The 21,917-nt window shown below is 40.3% G+C and overlaps 1 protein-coding gene across 2 annotated transcripts in view; it reads left to right on the top strand.

Moving 5' to 3' along the window:
• Positions 1 to 21,917, top strand: part of SEPTIN11 (septin 11) — an 86,889-nt gene that overhangs the window by 51,511 nt on the left and 13,461 nt on the right. For both annotated transcript variants that reach the window (XM_069978171.1, XM_069978170.1), the window contains exons 5-9: positions 3,066 to 3,227; positions 6,098 to 6,194; positions 6,951 to 7,119; positions 10,826 to 10,958; positions 14,309 to 14,496. In XM_069978171.1, coding sequence (XP_069834272.1) covers positions 3,066 to 3,227; positions 6,098 to 6,194; positions 6,951 to 7,119; positions 10,826 to 10,958; positions 14,309 to 14,496 — 749 coding nt within the window. The remainder of the gene's footprint in view (positions 1 to 3,065; positions 3,228 to 6,097; positions 6,195 to 6,950; positions 7,120 to 10,825; positions 10,959 to 14,308; positions 14,497 to 21,917) is intronic.

Raw genomic sequence — 21,917 nt, 5'->3', positions numbered from 1 at the left:
ATCCTGGGGCGACTTCTGAGGGGATCAGGAAAGATAGAAAGCAGATTCTCCTGTGTGTGTGCAGTGGATGCAGGTACATTTTTTCCAACTCAAGCCAAAACTAGGAAGTGGGGGGGGAGGGGTATGGAGTGCAAATCCACAAGCAGCATATACAGTATCAAACTATAGAACTGTCAGGGACGCTCTAGCTTCTTAATTTGTTGCATGGGACTGGCATGTAACCATCATGTTCAGTTAAGACATAGGGGGAGATGTATCAAACATTGTGTTAAGTGAAACTGGCTCAGTTGCCCCTAGCAACCAATCAGATTCCACCTTTTATTTTCCAAAGAGTCTGAGGAACAAAAGGTGGAATCTGATTGGTTGCTAGGGGCAACTGAGCTAGTATCACTTTACACCATGTGTGATAAATGTCCCCCATAGTTTCTTTGACTATCGGTTTGAAAATGCACAGTTTATTTCTGGACCCCCTCCATGTGAGGAGAAATGATGACCTGTAAGGCTGTGTTCACACAACGTTTTTGCAATCCGTTTTTTTTTTTCTTTGCAAAAAATGAATGAAAATAATTGAAGTCAATGGAAAAAGGTTTTTGTTTTTTTTTTTTTGCACAAAAATGTAGTGTGAACCCAGCCTAAACCTAATTTGTTTAGATGTTATGTTTATTGTCCTCTTCACTATGTTAAAACTAATGGGAAAAAAACAACAACAATCCCACATATATTTCTTTTTCAGCAGCCCTATATATGTCCATAAGGCAATATAAGAGAAATGACTTCATTTTCTCATTGTTCCTCTTATTCATTATGGTGTGGTTTAACTTTAAGCCTACGTGTTGATTTTAGAAGAAGTTAATGAGATAGATAAGTGAAATTCTGAATTTCTGTATATATATATATTTTTTTACGAGTCAGGAAAATTCCCCTTTTGAGAATGCCAGAAAGCATCTAATTGCGGGAACCTTTATCCAACAGTGGTTTATTATTTTTAGACTGGTGACACTACGTAGAACTTTTCTGTAGGGGAGGATGAGAACATTGGACTTGTTTCCTGCTTTGTTATATGAATGACGGCACCACATTTCCTTTCAGAATTCTTGTACTTGCTGAGCCTTAAAGGGGTACTCTGGCATTCTTTTTTTTCTTTCAAATCAACTGGTTTCAGAAACCTGTAAAGATTTGTAATTAACTTCTATTTAAAAATTTCAAGTCCTCCCAACGTTATCAGCTGCTGTATGTCCTGAATGATGTGGATTTTTCTTCCCAGTCTTACACAGTGCTCTCTGCTGCCACCTCTTTTCAAGACAGAAACTGTCCAGAAAACGAGAGTTTTTTTTAATGGGGATTTTCTCCTGCTCTAAACAGTTCCTGACATGGACAGAGATGGCAGCAGAGAACATTGTGTCAGACTAAAAGCAGAAGTCCGGCAAAAATTTTTATTAAAGTATTGTATTTCCCCCCAAAAGTTATACAAATCACCAATATACACTTATGGGAAATGCACATAAAGTGCTTTTTCCCTGCACTTACTACTGCATCAAGGCTTCACTTCCTGGATAAAATGGTGATGTCACGACCCGACTCCCAGAGATGTGCGAGCTGTGGCTGCTGGAGAGGATGATGGCAGGGGGACACAGGGAACTGGAGGGACACTGAGCATCCCTCTGCCATCATCTTCTCCAGTAGCCACAGCCTGCACAGCTCTGGTCGTGACATCACCATTTTATCCAGGAAGTGAAGCCTTGATGCAGTAGTAAGTGCAGGGTAAAAGCACTTTATGTGCATTTCCCATAATAAGTGTATATTGGTGATTTGTATAACTTTAGTGGGGAAATACAATACTTTAATAAAAAATGTTGCAGGACTTCTCCTTTAAAAGAATACACCACTTCCTGCAGGGCATACATCAGCTGATAAGTACTGGAAGACTGGAGATTTTAAAATAGAAGTAATTTACAAATCTATACAACTTTCTGAAGCCAGTTGATTTGACAGAAAAAAAAAGTCGCCGAAGTACCCCTTCAAGAAGGAACAAAGTACATCTATCTGCTGTTATGTGGATTTTTGTAGATCTGTCTTCAAAAATTGTTCACATACAATGTAAAAAGTAGGTTAAATCTTAATGATCTCACAAGATATCAGAAAATTATTTTGATTTAACAGTCACTGCTTACCTTCCAGTGCCTCTGTTGTGGTGCCGCGCTGCAGTTTCTTCAAAAGACCATTTTATGTTAAAATGTTGCACTGAAATAGATGCACTTGATCAATGTTTTTGCTGTGATATAAACCACTGGAAGAGTAATGAATACACTAAGCACTATATACTAAAAAAAAATGAGTACACACTTAGACTGTATTCCATGGCTCCCAAATGACAGCAGGTTCCAGTCAACTAGTGTCAGAAAGTTATACAGGTTGGTAGTTTACTTCTATGTAAAAAAAAAACTCCAGTCTTCCAGTACTTATCAGCTGCTGTATGTCCTGCAGGAAATTATGTATTCTTCCCAGTCTGACACTGTGCTCTCTGCTGCCGCCTCTGTACATGTCAGGAACTGTCCAGAACAATAGAGGTTTTCTATGAGGATTTGCTACTGCTCAGGACAGTTTCTGACATGGACAGAGGTGGCAGCAGAGAGCACTGTGTCAGACTGGAAAGAATACACCACTTCCTGCAGGACATACAACAGTTGATAAATACTGGAAGACTTGAGATTTTTAAGTAGAAGAAAATTACAAATCTATATAACTTTATAAGTACCCCTTTAACCCCACCCCCACCCTTTCTTGTCATTTTTTTGTTGTCTTGTCATTGAGTGTTGGTAAAAGGGCTGCACAGTGCACTATGATTATCCACTCTTCTGCTGTAGAAGTTACGTGCACATGCAGCTGATGTGAATGGACATGTCCACCATGGAGTCAGGGAAATTATCTGTAAATCAGTTATGTTTATATCTGAAAATCTACTAGAAACAAGCTTTTGCTTTTCCCAGGGTTGAAGCCACTGCACTCATTCCATTTAGGTTACTTGGTATAGCTCCGTTTGCTAAACATTTTATTTTGAATTCTAGGTGAACATCATCCCAATTATTGCGAAAGCTGACACCATCGCCAAGAACGAGCTGCACAAATTCAAGAGCAAGATTATGAGTGAGCTGGTGAGCAACGGAGTGCAGATATACCAGTTTCCTACCGACGAGGAGACGGTGGCAGAGATCAACGCAACAATGAGTGTAAGTTTCAGTTTTATCCAGATGTTATTGTCAGAGCCCTTATAGGTTATCGTTCAACTAATTACTTTATTATAAGCTTCCAACTGCAGTTTTTTGCAAGAACAGGCCGTGAGTAATGAGCAGGTTTATTATTTTTACCCCAGTTCTTTTCTGTGTGCAGACTGATTATCAATTCCCCATAGACTTCGCTAGAACACATTATTACATAAAAAATATGGCAGTATTTTTCACTCAAAATTACAGCCGTATTTTCCTTTTATTTTACTGCGTGTAAACTTAGCCTCAGGCTGCAGCTGTTTTGACAACAAGATTTGAAAAAGTGATGGAAACCATCACCTGGCACCCAGGGCTGTGGAGTCGTTAAGCCGCAGCTCCAACTCCGACTCCTGAATTTTATCAGGATCGACTCCGACTCCCGCTCCTTCATATACCAGGGGGGTTGTTTATCACACTGGCTCCGCAGCTTCTCCCTAATGTCCTACATGATCCTGGGGCAACTTCTGAGTGAATAAAGGAATGCTGTATATAAGGCAGATTCTCCTGTGTGTGCAGTGGATGCAGCCAGTCTCCAGCCTCCATGTCCTAAACTACTCACAACTAGACTAGATGGAGCAGGTGGTCTTTTCTATGTTTCTAACTAAATATTCACCATACTTAAAGAAACACTGCTAACAATGCCAGATCCCTGTGATATAGAGGTCAGCCATAGTGATATACAGGGGGTCACACATAGTGATATAGAGAGGGGTCACACATAGTGATATGGAGAGGGATCACACATAGTGATATAGAGAGGGGTCACACATAGTGATATAGAGGTCACACAGTGATATAGAAGGTCACTGTGGGGACACGCAATAGCACGCACACACACACACACACACACACACACAGCCTGCTGCAGCCATAGCATACACACACACACACACACACACACACAGCCTGCTGCAGTCATAGCATACACACACACACACACACACAGCCTGCTGCAGCTATAGCATACACACACACCCACACAGCCTGCTGCAGCTATAGCGCACACACAAACACACACACACACAAACACACACACACACAGCTTGCTGCAGCTATAGCACACACACACACACACACACACACAGCTTGCTGCAGCTATAGCACACACACACACAGCTTGCTGCAGCCATAGCGCACACCACACACACTCGGCTTGCTGCGGCCATAGCACACATACACACAGCCTGCTGCAGCCATAGCACACACACAAACACACAGCCTTCTGCAGCCATAGCATACACACACAGCCATAGAACACTGAAGAAAAACACAATCCCAGAGATAAAACACCACACTGAGTACAGAGGTTACTGCTACACTACTTATGTCTTCTCCTCCTCTATATTACACAGGATATCTTCATATTACACTGCTGCTCATATACAGTCATCCAGCATCCAGGAAGAGAACAGCACAGATCTCCCCCCACACAATGGACTCTTCCAGCTGAGAAACAAACTGACAAATAGTGACAACTTTTCCCCGACCACCCTTATCTAACAGGGGCAGTGTCCTATTAGAATGTTGATCATAATACATATTCATGAGCAAAACTTGTAAAATTCATATCAAAATTCAATTCTACATTTTTTAAAAGCTGGAGTCGGTACATTTTTTTCCGACTCCAACTCTGACTCTAGCCAAAACTATCTCCAACTCCGACTCCACAGCCCTGCCGGCACCCATACATAGCCTGACATTCTTCATGTGTTTGTGTCTAGGTTTAGAGTAATGTCACAGCACACTCACACCATGTACTGGTTCCTGGCACACATGTCACATTAGCACTACTGCTGTGATGCTACGGCTTCTAGGACTCCCCTAGCACTACAGCAGCTGCTACCTCAGTCTCACGAAGATTCTGCTCTCGCAAAAAAACATAAAGCTGTTGTCGTCTTGGGAAATAACACCTAAACGCTAACAGGGATTTTAAATGACTTTCTCTAATATCTCCCTCCTTCTAACATGATGCTGTAGAAAAGGGATTATTTAAAATAGAAAAACACCCTGCTTGCTTTTAGTAAGCGATCCTTGTTGACTTTAAAAGTTAAAAAGGAACGAGCCTTTTACACGGTGAGGAGGCGAGGAGGGTTGCCAGAAGTACCCCTGCGGCTGATTATCGGCTTATGTAAAAGATCAGCCAAGAAGCGGGAAAATTCCTGATCCTCGGCTTGTTGCCTCTTCTGTGCTACTTTAAAATTTATTGTTATCGGCTGCACATCACGGCCGATAGCAAAGTGAAATGTATATATTCGTTCTATCAGTTTCCAGATCACACATGTAGTGCATACTTACCATCTGTGCTGCTGTGTGATCTGGCACTGTCAGCTCCTGGTTACTGATATGTCTTCATATGTGTCACAGCAGAACTGATGGTAAGTATGTACTGCATGTGGGATCTGGAAACTGATAACATTGATATATGCATATCCATGCTGTCATTTTTCATGGCCACGTTAACGATTCAAGGATTGTTTCTGCGGCCCGACCCCACCATGATTTAAACCTGCCAGTATGACATAAATCCTAAAAAGTCATGTGTAGGAGGAGTCTGTGCCTCCTCCCCGCCTTGCTGCATCACCCTGCCCGCCTTTTAGGTGAACAGGACTGTGCCAGGCGAATGTTTGAAAATATTCACAGATTTTTGTGCAAAGTGGGTGCTTTGTGTAAAAACTTTAAGCATACACCTGGCACAGCCTTGATAAATCTGTGTTTTTGACCGCTGCTTTTCTTCCTTTTATCTGTGTCATAACATTGGCTCTCAATGATGATACAGTGGTTTAAATAAATTGATGTTTTTGAACATAATATCCTTGATTGTTACTTTATTTTAGGTACACCTTCCATTTGCCGTTGTGGGAAGTACAGAAGAAGTTAAAATTGGCAACAAAATGGCAAAGGCAAGGCAGTATCCATGGGGTATCGTCCAGGGTAGGTTTTGCAAGATAAGAGTCCAAGTGAAATTACATATGGCATTCCATCTCAGTACTCTAAGGGGGAGATTTATCGAACATGGTGTAAAGTGAAACTGGCTCAGTTGCCCTTAGCAACCAATCAGATTCCACCTTTCATTCCTCACAGACTCTTTAGAAAATGAAAGGTGGAATCTGATTGGTTGCTAGGGGCAACAGAGCCAGTTTCACTTTGCACCATGCTTGATAAATCTCCCCCTAAACTAATGCATACAACTGTAAGGCCTTGTTCACACAGTAAAAGTAAATTAAAATAGGGGTAAAAGGTGGCCGTATTTTAAATCTGATAATGTGCTACATTTAAGTCTATTGAAAAATTTCAATCAGTGCATACATACGAAAATGCATATTTGTGTGTACAAGCGTCTATTTTTGCATGGACATTAGTTTCAAAATATGACCGTGTTTAATACCGGTTTTACTGTCATATTTTGTTTTTATTTTACTGACCCGAGCATTCAACATTTTACTACCGGCGTCTGGAGTTGGCTTCCGTAAATGGAGTCTTGGAAAACATTGGTACAGACATAGGTAGACGCCGGTGGCCAAATATTGACCGCTCTTGTTCGGAAAAACCTGATACAACTTCCGAACTGTTCGCTCACCACTACCATGGAGAACACCAGAGCCAGAATTGGTGGTGGAATCTTTTGCTTTGTGTTGGCATGGTGTTAGAAGTGGGTTGTCATAAAACTTCTTCTCTTTTATCGTCCAGTTGAGAACGAGAACCACTGTGACTTTGTAAAACTGAGAGAAATGTTGATACGGGTAAACATGGAGGATTTACGGGAGCAGACTCACGCCCGCCATTATGAGCTGTACAGGCGCTGCAAACTGGAAGAAATGGGATTCAAGGACACAGACCCAGACAGCAAACCCTTCAGGTAAATATGAAACATGAGCCAGGTAACTCCCTGTTCAAATTAATTAAATTAATTAAAAATGTGGGGGCTAGGCACCTATGTTAAAGGGGTACGCCAGCCTGTTTTTTTTTTTCTTTAACTTTTTTCAAAAAGTTTTATAGATTTGTAAATGACTTCTATTTAAAAATCCCAAGTCTTCCAGTACTTATGAAATGCTGTATGTCCTGCAGGAAGTGGTGTATCCTTTCCAGTCTGACAGTGCTCTCTGCTGCCACCTCTGTCCATGTCAGAAACTGTCCAGAGCAGGAAAGGTTTTCTATGGGGATTTGCTGCTCAGGACAGTTCCTGACATGAACAGAGGTAGCAGTAAGGATACACCACTTCCTGTAGGGCATACAGCAGATTTTTGAAAAGAAGTAAATTACAAATCTTTGTAACTTGGTGAAACCAGTTGTTTTAAAAGGAAAAAAATCACCGGAGTACCCCTTCAAAGGGATTAGTATGTTGTGTTGTCACCTCTATTCACAAAACAGAATTAAATCGATAAATAAAGCATATTAAATAGCATTTGGTGCCGTTTGGTTTGCTGCGACACGTCCAGAATGTATTTTGTCTGCTTTTGCCTTCTGAGAGTATGTGTGATATATTGTGGTCTCTTGGCTTGGCTCTGCTGCTTGTCCTAAGAAATCCCCAGTTATCTCACATAAGCAATCTTTCCTAAGTGAAATCACGTATTGTAATCCAATCCTGTCAGCTGAGCTAGTGGCGAACCCGATGATTTGCTTCTCCGGTTACATAAACTTCAGATTATACGTTGTTTTACCGCAGCAGTATTCAAATATGACTTTTAAGCATTTAAGGAATTTCTGCCTGACTTCCTGCATGCCTGAGGCCCCATCTGTCCATATTAGGCTTGGAAGGAGATATCCACTAGGTCCCCCATGGTTTTTAGTACTAGTGTGTGAATATTTGTGTGTACAGACTATTGTAGAAAATGTTTGCTTGTGATCTGTGCAAGTATGCATCCTGTGACTTCACTAACCACACTAAGCTAACTCCCCCCAGCTCTCTCACACACACAAAAAAACATATTGGAAATAGTCTAAGATGCTAACCCAGAGCAAAGTACATTTTTTTTCCTTTTTTATCAGGCTATTTTTTATGATTAGATATTTATTATTATATTTTCAACACCAGCTGATTATCGTCCAGGAGAGTTGCTTGAAAAAGGGTCAGCCATCAGCTGAGGAGTGGGGAAACGGCAAGTCCTCGGCTGGTCGCATCTTTTGTGCTGCTTTAAAATTTGTCCCAAATGCCCGCACAACTCCCTGTGTAAACGGGAGATGTGCAGTTGATATCAAAGGGAAACTGACAGCACAGATATGCATATATCTGTGCTGTTAGTTTCCCGATCACACATGCAGTGTGTTCTTACCTTCTGCCCTGCTGTGTGAGACGGCATTCCACTACCTGGCTCCTCCCATACTGCTCTCTTGCCAGAATGATTGACAGATATAGCAGCGGGACACAGTGGAGCACTAGATATGTATGCACTGCTTGTGTGATCTGAAAGCTGACAGCACACATATGTACATAATTCGGTTGCCATTGCCGCACGAACAATGCAAGGATCATTTGTGTGGCCTGGCCACTTGATTGATTATGCTTAGTAAATGCACTGCAAACGAGCGCTGATCTTACCACCACCACCAGCTTTTTTGCGTCCTTGCAGGGCCCCATGTGTAAAAGGACCCTTACAGACCCATCCCCCTTTCCTTTCCCACTACAGTCCCAACTTTTTACCCATCTAGAAAATTAACAGTGCAGGTAAATACTACTTGGATTCTAAATTCTGGATTATCGGTTGTCTTCCTTTGGTTTGACACTTCATCATATTATAAGGTCACATCAATAAAACCCTTCACTTCCTGTAAGGTGCTTGTTAGTGAATACAGTGTGTATGGAAGGATAACTATACATGTGTCCCATTTTATTTTCAGTTCTTAAAAGCATTGAAAGGAAACCAGGATATCCTGTTCCCACAATAGCGGGAGAAGTAATCTCTGTCACACAACATTGATCTCCTGGTTGTTACATGCAGAGATGATACTGTGTAAACACACGCATGTTCCTTCCCTGCTGTCTGTGTTATTTGGAGATTCCTCAGGGGCTATAAAATTGTCATGTGGACAGTCATGAATTCTATCTTTGGTGGGGGGTGTTTTTTGTTTTGTTTTTTTAGTTCTTGAAACTGGAGGGGTAATTTCTTCTTGAAGAGAGTGGAAAAAGCATGTGGAGTTTTGTGCCCTTATGCTTTTTTTTCTTTCTCTTCTTTTTGCAAAATTATTCCTCTGCCAGAAGGAAGAGAATTACTGTCCGGTGCCAGAATTCCCTATTCATGTTTCTAGGCTCATGAAAGTGCCAAGCGTTAGCTTGTAGGCATGCTGCCTCCAATAGGTAGTACCCTTCATTCTGGAGGCGGGCTACTGTACATATTTACAATCCTCAAGTTGACTTCTTAATTTTTTCACCATTTATTTTTAATCCTGTATATAAGGGTCAATATAATATACATATATTTATAGTTGGTCTTTTTTTTTTAAGGGTATGTTAATTTTTCAAAGTATTATAGTCAGACCTTGACTCATCAGTTCAGTAGAATTGAAGTCATTGCTATAGTCTACTTCCGCTGACTGAGAGCTGAAATTATTCATATATATATATATATATATATATATATATATATATATATATATATATATATCTCTTCTATAAGTAAGGGGAATTAACAAACCACTAAGAAATGTAAATCTGATTTAAAAAAATAAAAAGTAAAAACACATTTTGAGATAAAAATACGGCTGTATTTTCAGTGTAATAATGTGCTCTATTGAAGTCTATGGAAAATTGGCCGTCAGTGCATAGACGTTGTAGAATAAAGTCCGTGTTTTAATGCGACCGTCAAAACAATGACCTTGAGAATTTGGGGGGGGGGGGGGGGGAACCTTTTCACACATTGTTTTATTTTTGCTCGGATTGACTGCTGTATTTTGGTATTATTTTACCATGTGAGAACTTACCCTAAATTAGAAAAAGCCCATTTATAACAAACAAAAAAGAATCTGCAAGCTCTAGAAAAAGTCTGCGGCACCCGGTAATTATACCTACAAAGCTTATGCTGGGTACATGCCGCATTTTTCTCGCCGTTTTAATGTATATGTTGAAATGCAGAAACAGAAGCTGTTATATGCCATACTGCAATATCTGTTTCCCATTGACTTAAAAGGATCTAAACTGATCAGTTTTTTTTTTATTTTTTACATACACAAAGACAGTGGGGGAGATTTATCAAACCAACCAATCAGATTCCACCTTTCATTTTCCAAAGAGTCTGTGAGGAATGAAAAGTGGAATCTGATTGGTTGCTAGGGGCAACTGAGCCAGTTTACTTTAGACCATGTTTAATAAACTCCCCCATTGTTTTTCCTGTACGTTGAAATTAAACATATGGAGACAGTAAAACAGATTCGAAAACACAGTGTGTACACAGCCGTACTGTACCTAATGTTAATTTTTACAGACAGGATCTAAGGTGTTCAGGTACTTTAAACTGTTGGTAACATTTTCCTTGATATTCTGAGTTTAAAGTTTCATGGACGCAGCTTCTTTTTACCTCTCCTCATTAAAAAACAATGGTTCTAATTCCATGCAACTTCTGTGTTACCAGCCTTCAGGAAACATATGAAGCCAAGAGGAACGAGTTCCTAGGAGAACTACAGAGGAAAGAGGAAGAAATGAGACAAATGTTTGTCATGAGAGTGAAAGAAAAGGAAGCCGAGCTGAAAGAAGCCGAGAAAGAAGTAAGAAAAACTTAAGAGTTTATTTAGGATATCCATGTACATAGTATGTTAGTATTTTTTCACGATTTTTGTCTGTATGATTTCAAAGAGTAGGGTTACACAAGAAGACACAGATGCTGATTGAATTACCTGCCGGTAAGAGTGTTATTTTAACCCTTACGTGTGATCTGTGATCCATGCCTAAAGGGGTACTATACAAACAAAGGTGGGAGTTGCTATAAATCTACACACGGGATGCTGCCTATGTTCCAACCACAGAACATGCTATAAATAGGCACAGAGAAACAGTATATGGCGCACCCACGAACGTATGACAAATCAATATCTCAATGGCATCTTTACTATCAAAAAATACAACGACAAAGAAAGCAAATGGACAAACACTTAAAAACACCTAAAAACCCAATAAGGGTAAACCATCACAGGGAAAACGCATGAGAATGTATATGTCACTCCCACCGCAGCCCCAAAACAATATTAGCTCCAGACCCTGTATATTGTATAACCAAATATATCTCAGACACTGACACTCATAGTAAATACCTCTTAAAGTGCACGTGCTCACATAAATACATAAATAAATAGATACTAAATAGAAAAATCAGTGAAAAAAAGTGACCATGTGCTAAAGCACCCTAATATCAGAGACTGAATTTTTTTTTTTATATTGCATCACATGTCACCCAGGGTTCTGGAATGGGGCTCTACGCGTATCATCACATCACGTGTGCCGGGTCTGGAGCTAATATTGTTTTGGGGCTGCGGTGGGAGTGACAAATACATTCTCATGCATTTTCCCTGTGATGGTTTACCCTTATTTAGGTGTTCAAGTGTTTGTCCATTTGCTTTGTTTGTCGTTGTATTTTTTGATAATAAAGATGCTATTAAGATATTGATTTTTTTTTTTGTCATACGTTTGTGGGTGCGCCATGTACAGTGGGGAAAAAAAGTATTTAGTCAGTCACCAATAGTGCAAGTTCCACCACTTAAAAAGATGAGAGAGGCCTGTAATTGACACTATATGTAGACCTCAACTATGGGAGACAAAATGAGAAAACAAATCCAGAAAATCACATTGTCTGATTTTGTAAGAATTTATTTGCAAATTATGGTGGAAAATAAGTATTTGGTCAGTAACAAAATTTCATCTCAATACTTTGTTATATATCCTTTGTTGGCAATGACAGAGGTCAAACGTTTTCACAAGGTTGGCACACACTGTTGTTGGTATGTTGGCCTATTCCTCCATGCAGATCTCCTCTAGAGCAGTGATGTTTTGGGGCTGTCGCTTGGCAACACATACTTTCAACTCCCTCCAAAGGTTTTCTATAGGGTTGAGATCTGGAGACTGGCTAGGCCACTCCAGGACCTTGAAATGCTTCTTACGAAGCCACTCCTTCATTGCCCTGGTGTGCTTTGGATCATTGTCATGTTGAAAGACCACGTTTCATCTTCAATGCCCTTGCTGATGGAAGGAGGTTTGCACTGTTACTGATGGTAGGCTTTGTTACATTGGTCCCAGCTCTCTGCAGTTCATTCACTAGGTCCCCCCGTGTGGTTCTGGGATTTTTGCTCACCGTTCTTGTGACCATTTTGACCCCACGGGGTGAGATTTTGCGTGGAGCCCCAGATTGAGGGAGATTATCAGTGGTCTTGTATGTCTTCCATTTTCTAATTATTGCTCCCACAGTTGATTTCTTCACTCTAAGCTGGTTGCCTATTGCAGATTCAGTCTTCCCAGCCTGTTGCAAGGCTACAATTTTGTTTCTGGTGTCCTTTGACAGCTCTTTGGTCTTCACCATAGTGGAGTTTGGAGTCTGACTGTTTGAGGGGGTGCACAGGTGTCTTTTTATACTGATAACAAGTTTAAACAGGTGCCATTACTACAAGTAATGAGTGGAGGAAAGAGGAGACTCTAAAAGAAGAAGTTACAAGTCTGTGAGAGCCAGAAATCTTGATTGTTTGTAGGGGACCAAATACTTATTTTCCACCATAATTTGCAAATTGTTACAAAATCAGATTTTCGGGATTTGTTTTCTCATTTTGTCTCTCATAGTTGAGGTCTACCTATGATGTAAATTACAGACGCCTCTCATCTTTTAAAGTGGGAGAACTTGCACTATTGGTGACTGACTCAATACTTTTTTTTCCCCACTGTATTGTTTCTCCGTGCCTATTTATACCATGCCTAAAGGGGTACTAAGGCTATTTTATTTTCTTTCAAATCAACTACAGTCAGAATTAGAGATGAGCGAACCGGGTTCGGGTTCGAGTCCATCCGAACCCGAACGATCGGCATTTGATTAGCGGGGGCTGCTGAACTTGGATAAAGGTTGTATGGAAAACATGGATACAGCCAATGACTATATACATGTTTTTCACATAGCCTTAGGGCTTTATCCAACTTCAGCAGCCACCGCTAATTAAATGCCAAAAGTTCGGGTTCGGATAGACTCCAGCATGCTCGGGGTTCGCTCATCTCTAGTCCGAATGTTTTATATAGATTTGTAATTTACTTAAACTACTTATCAGCTGCTGTATGTCCTAAAGTAAGTGGTGTTTTATTAGGAGTCTGACACAGTGCTTTGTGTTTCCACTTCTGTCCATGTCAGAAACTGTCCAGAGGAGGAGAGGTTTTCTATGGGAATTTGCTGCTGCTCTGGACAGTTCCTGTCATGGAAAAATGCAAAAGGTAACAGCATCAAGGCGTTGATAAAGTGCAAAGAAGTGTGTTTATTCCCTCATGGCAATAACATAGCAGCAACGTTTTGACCAAAAAGGTCTTTCTCAAGCTTGAGAAAGACCTTTTTGGTCGAAACGTTGCTGCTATGTTATTGCCATGAGGGAATAAACACACTTTTTTGCACTTTATCAACGCCTTGATGCTGTTACCTTTTGCATTTTTCTATGGATTTTGTCCTGTTGGACTACAGGAATGGTAACTTTGTGTAATCTATTTTCTATATAATTTTTTTTATATTGTTTTGAGTCTGCTCAGAGACCGACTAGGTGTGCTATGGTATTTTTGCCTTTTTGTCATTTTTAGTTCCTGTCATGGACAGAGGTGGCAGCAGAGAGCACTGCGTCAAACTAGTAAGAATACACCACTTCCTACAGGACATATGGTAGCTGATAAGTACTGAAAGACTTGATATTTTTAATAGAAGTAATTTACAAATCTATGTAACATTCTGCTACCAATTAGTTTAAAAAAAAAAAAAAAAAAAAGGAAATTTCACATCTATATATCTTTCTGTTACCAGTTGATTTGAAGAAAAAAAAAATAGAAATAATAATTTGCTTGAGTACCTTTTAACTCTACAGCTATACAAACTCTCTTTATACTGCAGCTCCACGAAAAATTTGACCTCCTTAAAAGGACTCACCAAGAGGAGAAGAAGAAGTTGGAAGACAAGAAGAAGGAGATTGAGGAAGAAGTCAACATGTTCCAGAAGAAAAAGGCTGCAACACAACTTCTTCAGTCCCAAGCCCAGCAAGCTGGATCCCAGCAAACCAAGAAAGACAAGGACAAGAAAAAGTAAGCAGCCTTGTGTCACTACTACCCATCTCAACCATTGGCTTTTGGCATGAATGCAGCTACTTGCCATCTTCTCATCTTCATAATGGGAAACTGGTCTCTTTATTTTTTTAATTTGTGTATATATAGAATCTGAAAATGTGTGGTGACATCCTGTAGTACCTGGATGTAGTATAACCACAAAGCCAGGCTTACAATGCTGGTCCATTGTGCCCTTAAAGATCAAGAAAAACCCAGTAGACAGTCACCTCCATACCTGCAGTTCTCTCTTGGCACACACAGTGATTCTCCGAGAAGGAGGATGTTTTGTTTACAACTGATACTTTGTGATGAATCTTTATATGTATATTTTATGTAATATGTGGACATACCAGCTTTATTGTTACAGGCTCCAGCAGCGCATAACTTTGTTTTTTTTAATAGGCACTTTAACAGAAATATTTTTATAATAGGTTTTAGTAAGCAGAAAACAAGTTCTGTAGAATTATCTTGTTAATTGAAAGGTTGGGCTGATAATAATGTAATGGTGTGAATGGCGTCTTTTCATGACAGGCTTGAGGGGTAGGAGAGTAAAGGAAGATAGCACATAGTGACAGGTACCCTTTAAGTTACCTTACTGGCCACTGGCAGTAACAGTCCCTTTTAGCTTTTGGGATTGTGAGCTTTTTGTTGGAACCATACACTATACAATGCAGTTTAGAGACTCTTCCAAGGCTTCCTAGAAGAATACTATATGTAATATTGTAAACAGACAAGTCATATTATGACTACCAGATAATAGTTAAGTGGCCTGGGAGTGACTCCTGGTAGATTGTCTCAGGTTGACATGACAAACTTCAAGTTAAAGTCCAGGTTTGGCAGCTTCTCCGCACCTGAACACTTGGCATTTAACTTCCAGGCCTGGAAAAGTTGGTTGCTGCCCTTCTGCAGTCCTGGAAAAAATGGATATAGACTATGGTTGGATCCATGTTTTCCAGGACAGCGGGTGGCAACTAACTTTTCCAGGTACGGGGAGCTAAATGTAGAGTGTTTAGGTCCAGAGAAGCTGCCGAACCTGGACTTTAAATTGAAGTTCGCTCATCTCTGGTCACAGGTATCTGGATCCTTGCAGATTTCAGTGCTGGAAGGTGCATTGAGGACAATCCATAAAATGATCATGACCATTAAGGTGGTCCCACAAATTGGGTTCAGGTTCAGGTCTGGAGAAATAGGAAGCCAGGTCATGTTCTTCCTACAGGACATTTCAGAATTCTGAATAAGCACTAGGAAGAGGGAAAGTTTTTGTAGCATATATGGTACATGACCATCAACATGCTAGTGAGTTCACGTCTGCCAGAGATGCAGATGCTTGTAGTTTTCTTTTCTTGTAGATGCTTGTAGTGCATCGCCATTGTGATGGCGCCATCTAGCTGTAGCAGTGTACAGTGTAATGCTCCTTTTTATAATGTTTACGCTGTGTTTTATAGCAGTTCATACTGTTTATACCGTTATATGAATTTACTGTGTATTTATTGTGAATTTATTGTGTTTACCAGATAGTTGTTGAAGAAAACTCATCCGCTTTGTTGGCACAAATGCTTATTGTGATGTGGTGAAAGGGTTGAAAACGTATAACGTAACAATTGTCGTTTTATTATTGTTTTATTTCGATTCCTCACCCTTGTTAAGATCACTGAATACAGTCAATGAATGGAAACGTGAAATGTTTATATTTAGTGAAAAGTGTCCAGCTGTGCGCTCAGGCACAGATCTTTACAGGTTTTCCATATTTCAGAATAAAAGGTAAGGAATCCAAACGCCAAATACTGAACTGAATTCAGTGACAAATTTTACAATTATTAATCTTTTTAAATAGCAGAAACCCCTTCAAAGTAATATAATTCTTCACTATATGAGAGTAATTGTTCACAGAAATGCTAGAAATGTCATGTCTATATGCATGCTGGCATAGGAAATCACGAATCACATGATAAAGAATCACACGACTTATACTGAGAAAACCACCGCCCACAGTAATTTATACTAAAATGAGAAAAGCCAGGGAAAAAAATGCATAAAAGCAGGAAAAATAACAATGGTAGTGTTTTTTGTGCCATTTCCCCCCCTTAGCACGTAGAAAAGCACTATACCTAGACTATACTGGACTGTATGTCCCTTCTTCTTCCTAATGTCTTTTTTATAGGGTCCAAGAAGTTGAAATAGGGAAGATGTTTGGTGGGGTGTTTAGTACTGAATAGAGATAAGCGAACCTTGAGCACATGGTTTGTCAGAACTCAAACTCGCATTGATTACCGGCGGCTAAAGTTGGATGCAGCCCTAGGGAGTCCTGGAAAACTGAAGCCTTAGGGCTGCAGTAAAACTACATGGCCTCTGCAGGGAAAATGTATAGCCAGATGTCCCCCCCCAATTATGAAATAATCCTGGTCTGTTCCAGTAACCGGACCAGCAGTAATCATGTTATTGAAGGGGTTGTGTCACAAGTAGTTTTGCAATATACTTGCGTTATTTTTTTATATATATATATTTTTTTTTTTACATTTTCTATGTTTAAATCAAAGTTATACATGTGGCCAAACTGTGGCTCCCTCTGTGCCGATATTTGGTCTTTTCTCTGTTAAAAATAAGAGATCAAACACAGGAAGTCCCAGTCCTTTGTGCGCTCACACAAGGGAAGACACCTGTACATCATGCAGGTTGTATATCACCTGAGGGCAATAAACTTTGGCTAATGATATGAATAACATTTGCTAATAGTGCGTTTACATGAAACGATAATTGGCCCGATCGTACGATTAACGATGTCGGAGAAACGTTTATTTTTCATAACGATCAGCGTTTAGACATTACGATATATTGTACGGAAAAATCGTTGTGCGATCGCGTTCCCGCAGCCCGGCCCCCCGCTCGCAGCCTGGCCCCCCGCTCGCAGCCCGGTCCCACGGTCAACCGCAGCCCCCTGCGCCGCTCCGGCCCCCTGTGCTAAAGAGGAGCACTGATTGGCTGAAGAGGAGCCGTTTGAAATTACCGGCTCCCCTCTTCAGCCAATCAGTGCACTGAAGAGGGGAAGCGGGGATGTTGAAGACCTGCTACGTGAAGCAGGTAATGTATGCTCGCGGCGGGGGCGATCGGAGCAGGGGGGGCGATCAAAGCAGCGGGGGTGGCGATCAGAGCGGCGGCGGAGGTGGCGATCGAGCCGGCGCAGGGGGCAGCGGATGAGCGGGGGCCGGGCGGCGGCCGGACTTTCGCGCGACAAATGTTTACACGGAACGATCGGGGAATTTTTTGCGAACGACGACCAACGATTTGATAACATGTTGAAAGATCAATGTTTGATCGTTCGCTGCGTTTACACGTACGATTATCGTTCGAATTCGATCGTTATCGTGCAAATTCGCACGATAATCGTTACATGTAAACGCACCTTAATTCTATTATCAGCTCTGCAGCTTGCCAGGAGACAGTGCTCTTTGTTATGTAACAATTCAGTCAGTATAATGTTACTGTGTGGTTACAGAGGTTTTGGTGCTATGTAACTGGAGAGCTGACCATACAATGCGAGCACCCCCAGGATTCTCTGCTACTGAATGTGGAGGCGCAGCAGCTGTAAACATGCAAAATGAAGGGAGACACCTAGTGGCCATATGTACAACATTTATTTAAACACAGGAAAGTATATATATATATATATATATATATATATATATATATATATATATATAGCATATATTGCAAAACTGCCTGTGATCACAACTGCTGTTGGTTTCTTAAAATGAAAAATGATGACAGTGCCTCCTTGAAGTTTAGATATGTTTTATGGATTGCCCCCTTGTTCCTGTAAACTAATGCAGATACAGTTTTCTGTTCCCACTTCGGAGCGCTTAATGTGCCCTATTTATTAAAGTACTCTAAAAGAGAATTTTATTCATTTCAACCCAAGTTCATATCCTGCAGATCCTACAGCTCTCCTAAAATAAATAAGAGCTTCCACTCGCGGGCGGATGGATTGATTTCTTTCTCTATGCACAATAGGAAGTAAGCAATAAGACAATTTGACAGTAATGAATCTAATAAACAGCCAAGAGCCCCCATTACTTTATAGCCCAGTGTGACTAGTTCCCTTTCTGAGGAAGTCTCCTGCGGCACAGTATTGGCAAAAGTAATCCAGCAGCCTTTAGCTTCTGGCATCAAGCCCTGGATATAGTATCTTTAATTCCTATGGAGATATTCTTACAAAGAAAACATTGCAGTGTGTGGTAGTTGGACAAGAGCCGGAATTATAATGAATGTGTATGAAGGAGTCCTGCTTGCTAACAATTATTAATAGTAGGGAGCAAAGCCAGCAAGAAATAGAATGGTATTAAGCCAGGCTAGCATTAGCGGAATCAATAGAAAAATAGAGCTTCCATCATCTGGTTAGTACAGGGATCCCATATGTTATCAATAATGCTGTAAAATGAATTTTTATGATGCTTTCCAATTCTGAAAGTATCATATTGCCAAGGCGGACTCGAGTCATTCCCAAATAGAGTGGGTTTGCCACAGTGCATCATGGCGTCCATCTGCCCGGTGCTGGCAGTATACATCTCCATAGATTAATCTCCCTATGGGTAACATCTGATCTGCATAAGAATATGACGATTCAGCGTTGTCACCCACAGATCACAAGAAATATCACAATCAAAAAGTTGCAGGGACATGTCAGAAGTTTTGATAGGTAGGGGGTGTCACTACTGAGAGCCCCACCAATCAGGAGAACAAGCTGGGAGAAGTGTGCTGTAGAGCGCTGCACTTTTCTGCTGTCAATCGTCTGTCCAGGCAGGCCCATAGGGGGAAATTTATCAAGGGCTTTGCGCCTATTTTTTGGTAAATAATTGGGGTTTTTCGCCCAGTTTTGGTCTAAGTTCTATTTATGAACCAGTATTTGACAGGTAAATATTTTTTAGAGGCGACTTCAATCTGCCTATTTTGAGTATTCACCCAAAAATTCGATTAATCCGCAATTAGTGCCCAATTTATCCTTTGCGACTTTTTAAAAAGTCGTACAAATAGGTGCAGGCTTACGTCTGGTCAGTACCAGGTGAATATGCTTGCCCAATGTTTGCGACTTTTTGTGCGACTTTTTACCTAGATACATTCACTATGGCAGTGCTATATGTTAATAAATCAGTCACAAGATATTGGAACAAAATACACACCAATCCCCATAGGAATAGTTGCACACATTAGACTCCTTAGTAAATGTCCCTCATAGACTTTTAATGTAGCTTTCTAGACAAAGATCTCTGCGCTTCTTTTAACTCTAGACCTTAACCGATAAAACGTGTCAAAGTGTTTTACAACAGCCCCTTTACAACCCCTACAAACTATACTAACTATGTAGCTATGTAAGGTACTGTGCACATCTTGGTTTTAGCTTCATAAATTTGCATATGTAAAAATGCTGCCAGATCCTGGAAACAAGGGCTAAACTAAAAAAAAAACAAAAAAAACCCCTATAACAGCTTACTTCACTAGGTTATTTTTTCGTGTAGTCAGAACCCCTCTATTATTTCTATGCAGTGGTATGCTCCTAGATGATTCAGTCAGTTAAAGACATGCTGTATGTGTGATGTGGAAAAGTCCACTGTACAGCCATCATGTAGGGGTTCTGACTACATTAGACTACGGTTAGTTACAGGAGTAGTTTTATGTTTTAGCAAGTTACAAAAATATTTCAATCACTCTGTATATTGTGTAAAAAGTATAGCTGAAAAGAATGCCTTTAAAACCTTTTTTTCATCTTTAGGCCTTTCTACAATCCTACTTGCATTTGCCTCTAATGTTATGATCTATTTTTAATGTTTAAAGTGAAAGGATTCTCATCATGGTACTAACTGTGTCGATGGTACACCTATATTATATAAGGATGTGTCTGTGTTTAAGTGTCAAGCACATTAACCATATGGTTTAGAATTATTGTCTAAATTAATACATTACCCCCTAGATGAAAAGGCCTTAAAGAGTACCTGTAAAGTTACACTTCTATCTGTTCTTTAAATCAGGCGAACATAGACACAGTCCTTGTTGGGTGGTCCAGTGCAACTATATAAAGCCCTATATATTAGACATGGGTTTGTGCATGGAACTTGCTGGTTGCCTAATGTAGAATCTCTCCCCCCTGCCCGATCTGCAGAACAGACCAGACTTTAACTTTACAAGTGAGACTTTAGGCATAGATTGAAGCTATGGGTTTTTCCCTAAATAAATATAGTTAGTCTTCTACTCCTACATAGAGTCCTGCAATACAGTGACTCAGCTTCCTGTACTACTTCCTGGCAACTCCCTCCATTAGGTGTTAAGAAGTTTTTGTCTGTACATAGGAAGACATCAAAAATGACGCATCTCCATACATGTGGAGAGTATGTCATGGTTTATTGGAAGCTGACCTACAGAACCCTGCCTGACTGCCAAACGGCAAGGCAAGAAAGATGTCAAGATTAGTGTTGAGTGGACTTAAAGGAGAAGTCTGGAGAAAATTTTTATTTAAGTGTTGTATTACATCCCTATATTCAAAAAAAAGGGAAAAGTATGTCATACAAATATGAGTGGCACATCCCAAATAATAAATAGCCGTATCTCTCACAATTGAATAGAATAATTCTTTATTAATGTATCAAAAAACTACAAGTGCAAAACAAACATCTAAAAACATTTAAAAACAGAGAAAGATTCTATTGGACTGGGCAAGGTAGCCACAGTACCACAATATCCCGACCGGTATAAGTGTAGACCCCCTCCTATGAAAAGGCAGATAATATATGAAAGCAAAACAATAACCAATAAGACCAAATGTGTATGGAATATGGCTATGGCTGTAACTCAACCTATGTCTGAGATGGACAAGAAGACCAAAGAGTATCTCAAGGAAAATAGAAAAAATACAAAAAATACATGGTAGAGCATAGGAACAGATATCACCATAGGAAGGAGACCAAGTCGGGAACTGACAACCCCACGCGTTCCGTCTCTGTGCCGAGACTTTCTCAAGGGTCACCCCTCTAATGTCACCCTTGAGAAAGTCTCGGCACAGAGACGGAACGCGTGGGGTTGTCAGTTCCCGACTTGGTCTCCTTCCTATGGTGATATCTGTTCCTATGCTCTACCATGTATTTTTTGTATTTTTTCTATTTTCCTTGAGATACTCTTTGGTCTTCTTGTCCATCTCAGACATAGGTTGAGTTACAGCCATAGCCATATTCCATACACATTTGGTCTTATTGGTTATTGTTTTGCTTTCATATATTATCTGCCTTTTCATAGGAGGGGGTCTACACTTATACCGGTCGGGATATTGTGGTACTGTGGCTACCTTGCCCAGTCCAATAGAATCTTTCTCTGTTTTTAAATGTTTTTAGATGTTTGTTTTGCACTTGTAGTTTTTT

The sequence above is a fragment of the Dendropsophus ebraccatus genome, chromosome 7 (genome assembly GCF_027789765.1).
Source record: "Dendropsophus ebraccatus isolate aDenEbr1 chromosome 7, aDenEbr1.pat, whole genome shotgun sequence".
Lineage (NCBI taxonomy): Eukaryota > Metazoa > Chordata > Amphibia > Anura > Hylidae > Dendropsophus > Dendropsophus ebraccatus.
The sequence above is the reverse complement of the archived record's forward strand: the minus strand, read 5'-3'. Positions and strand labels throughout refer to the sequence as shown.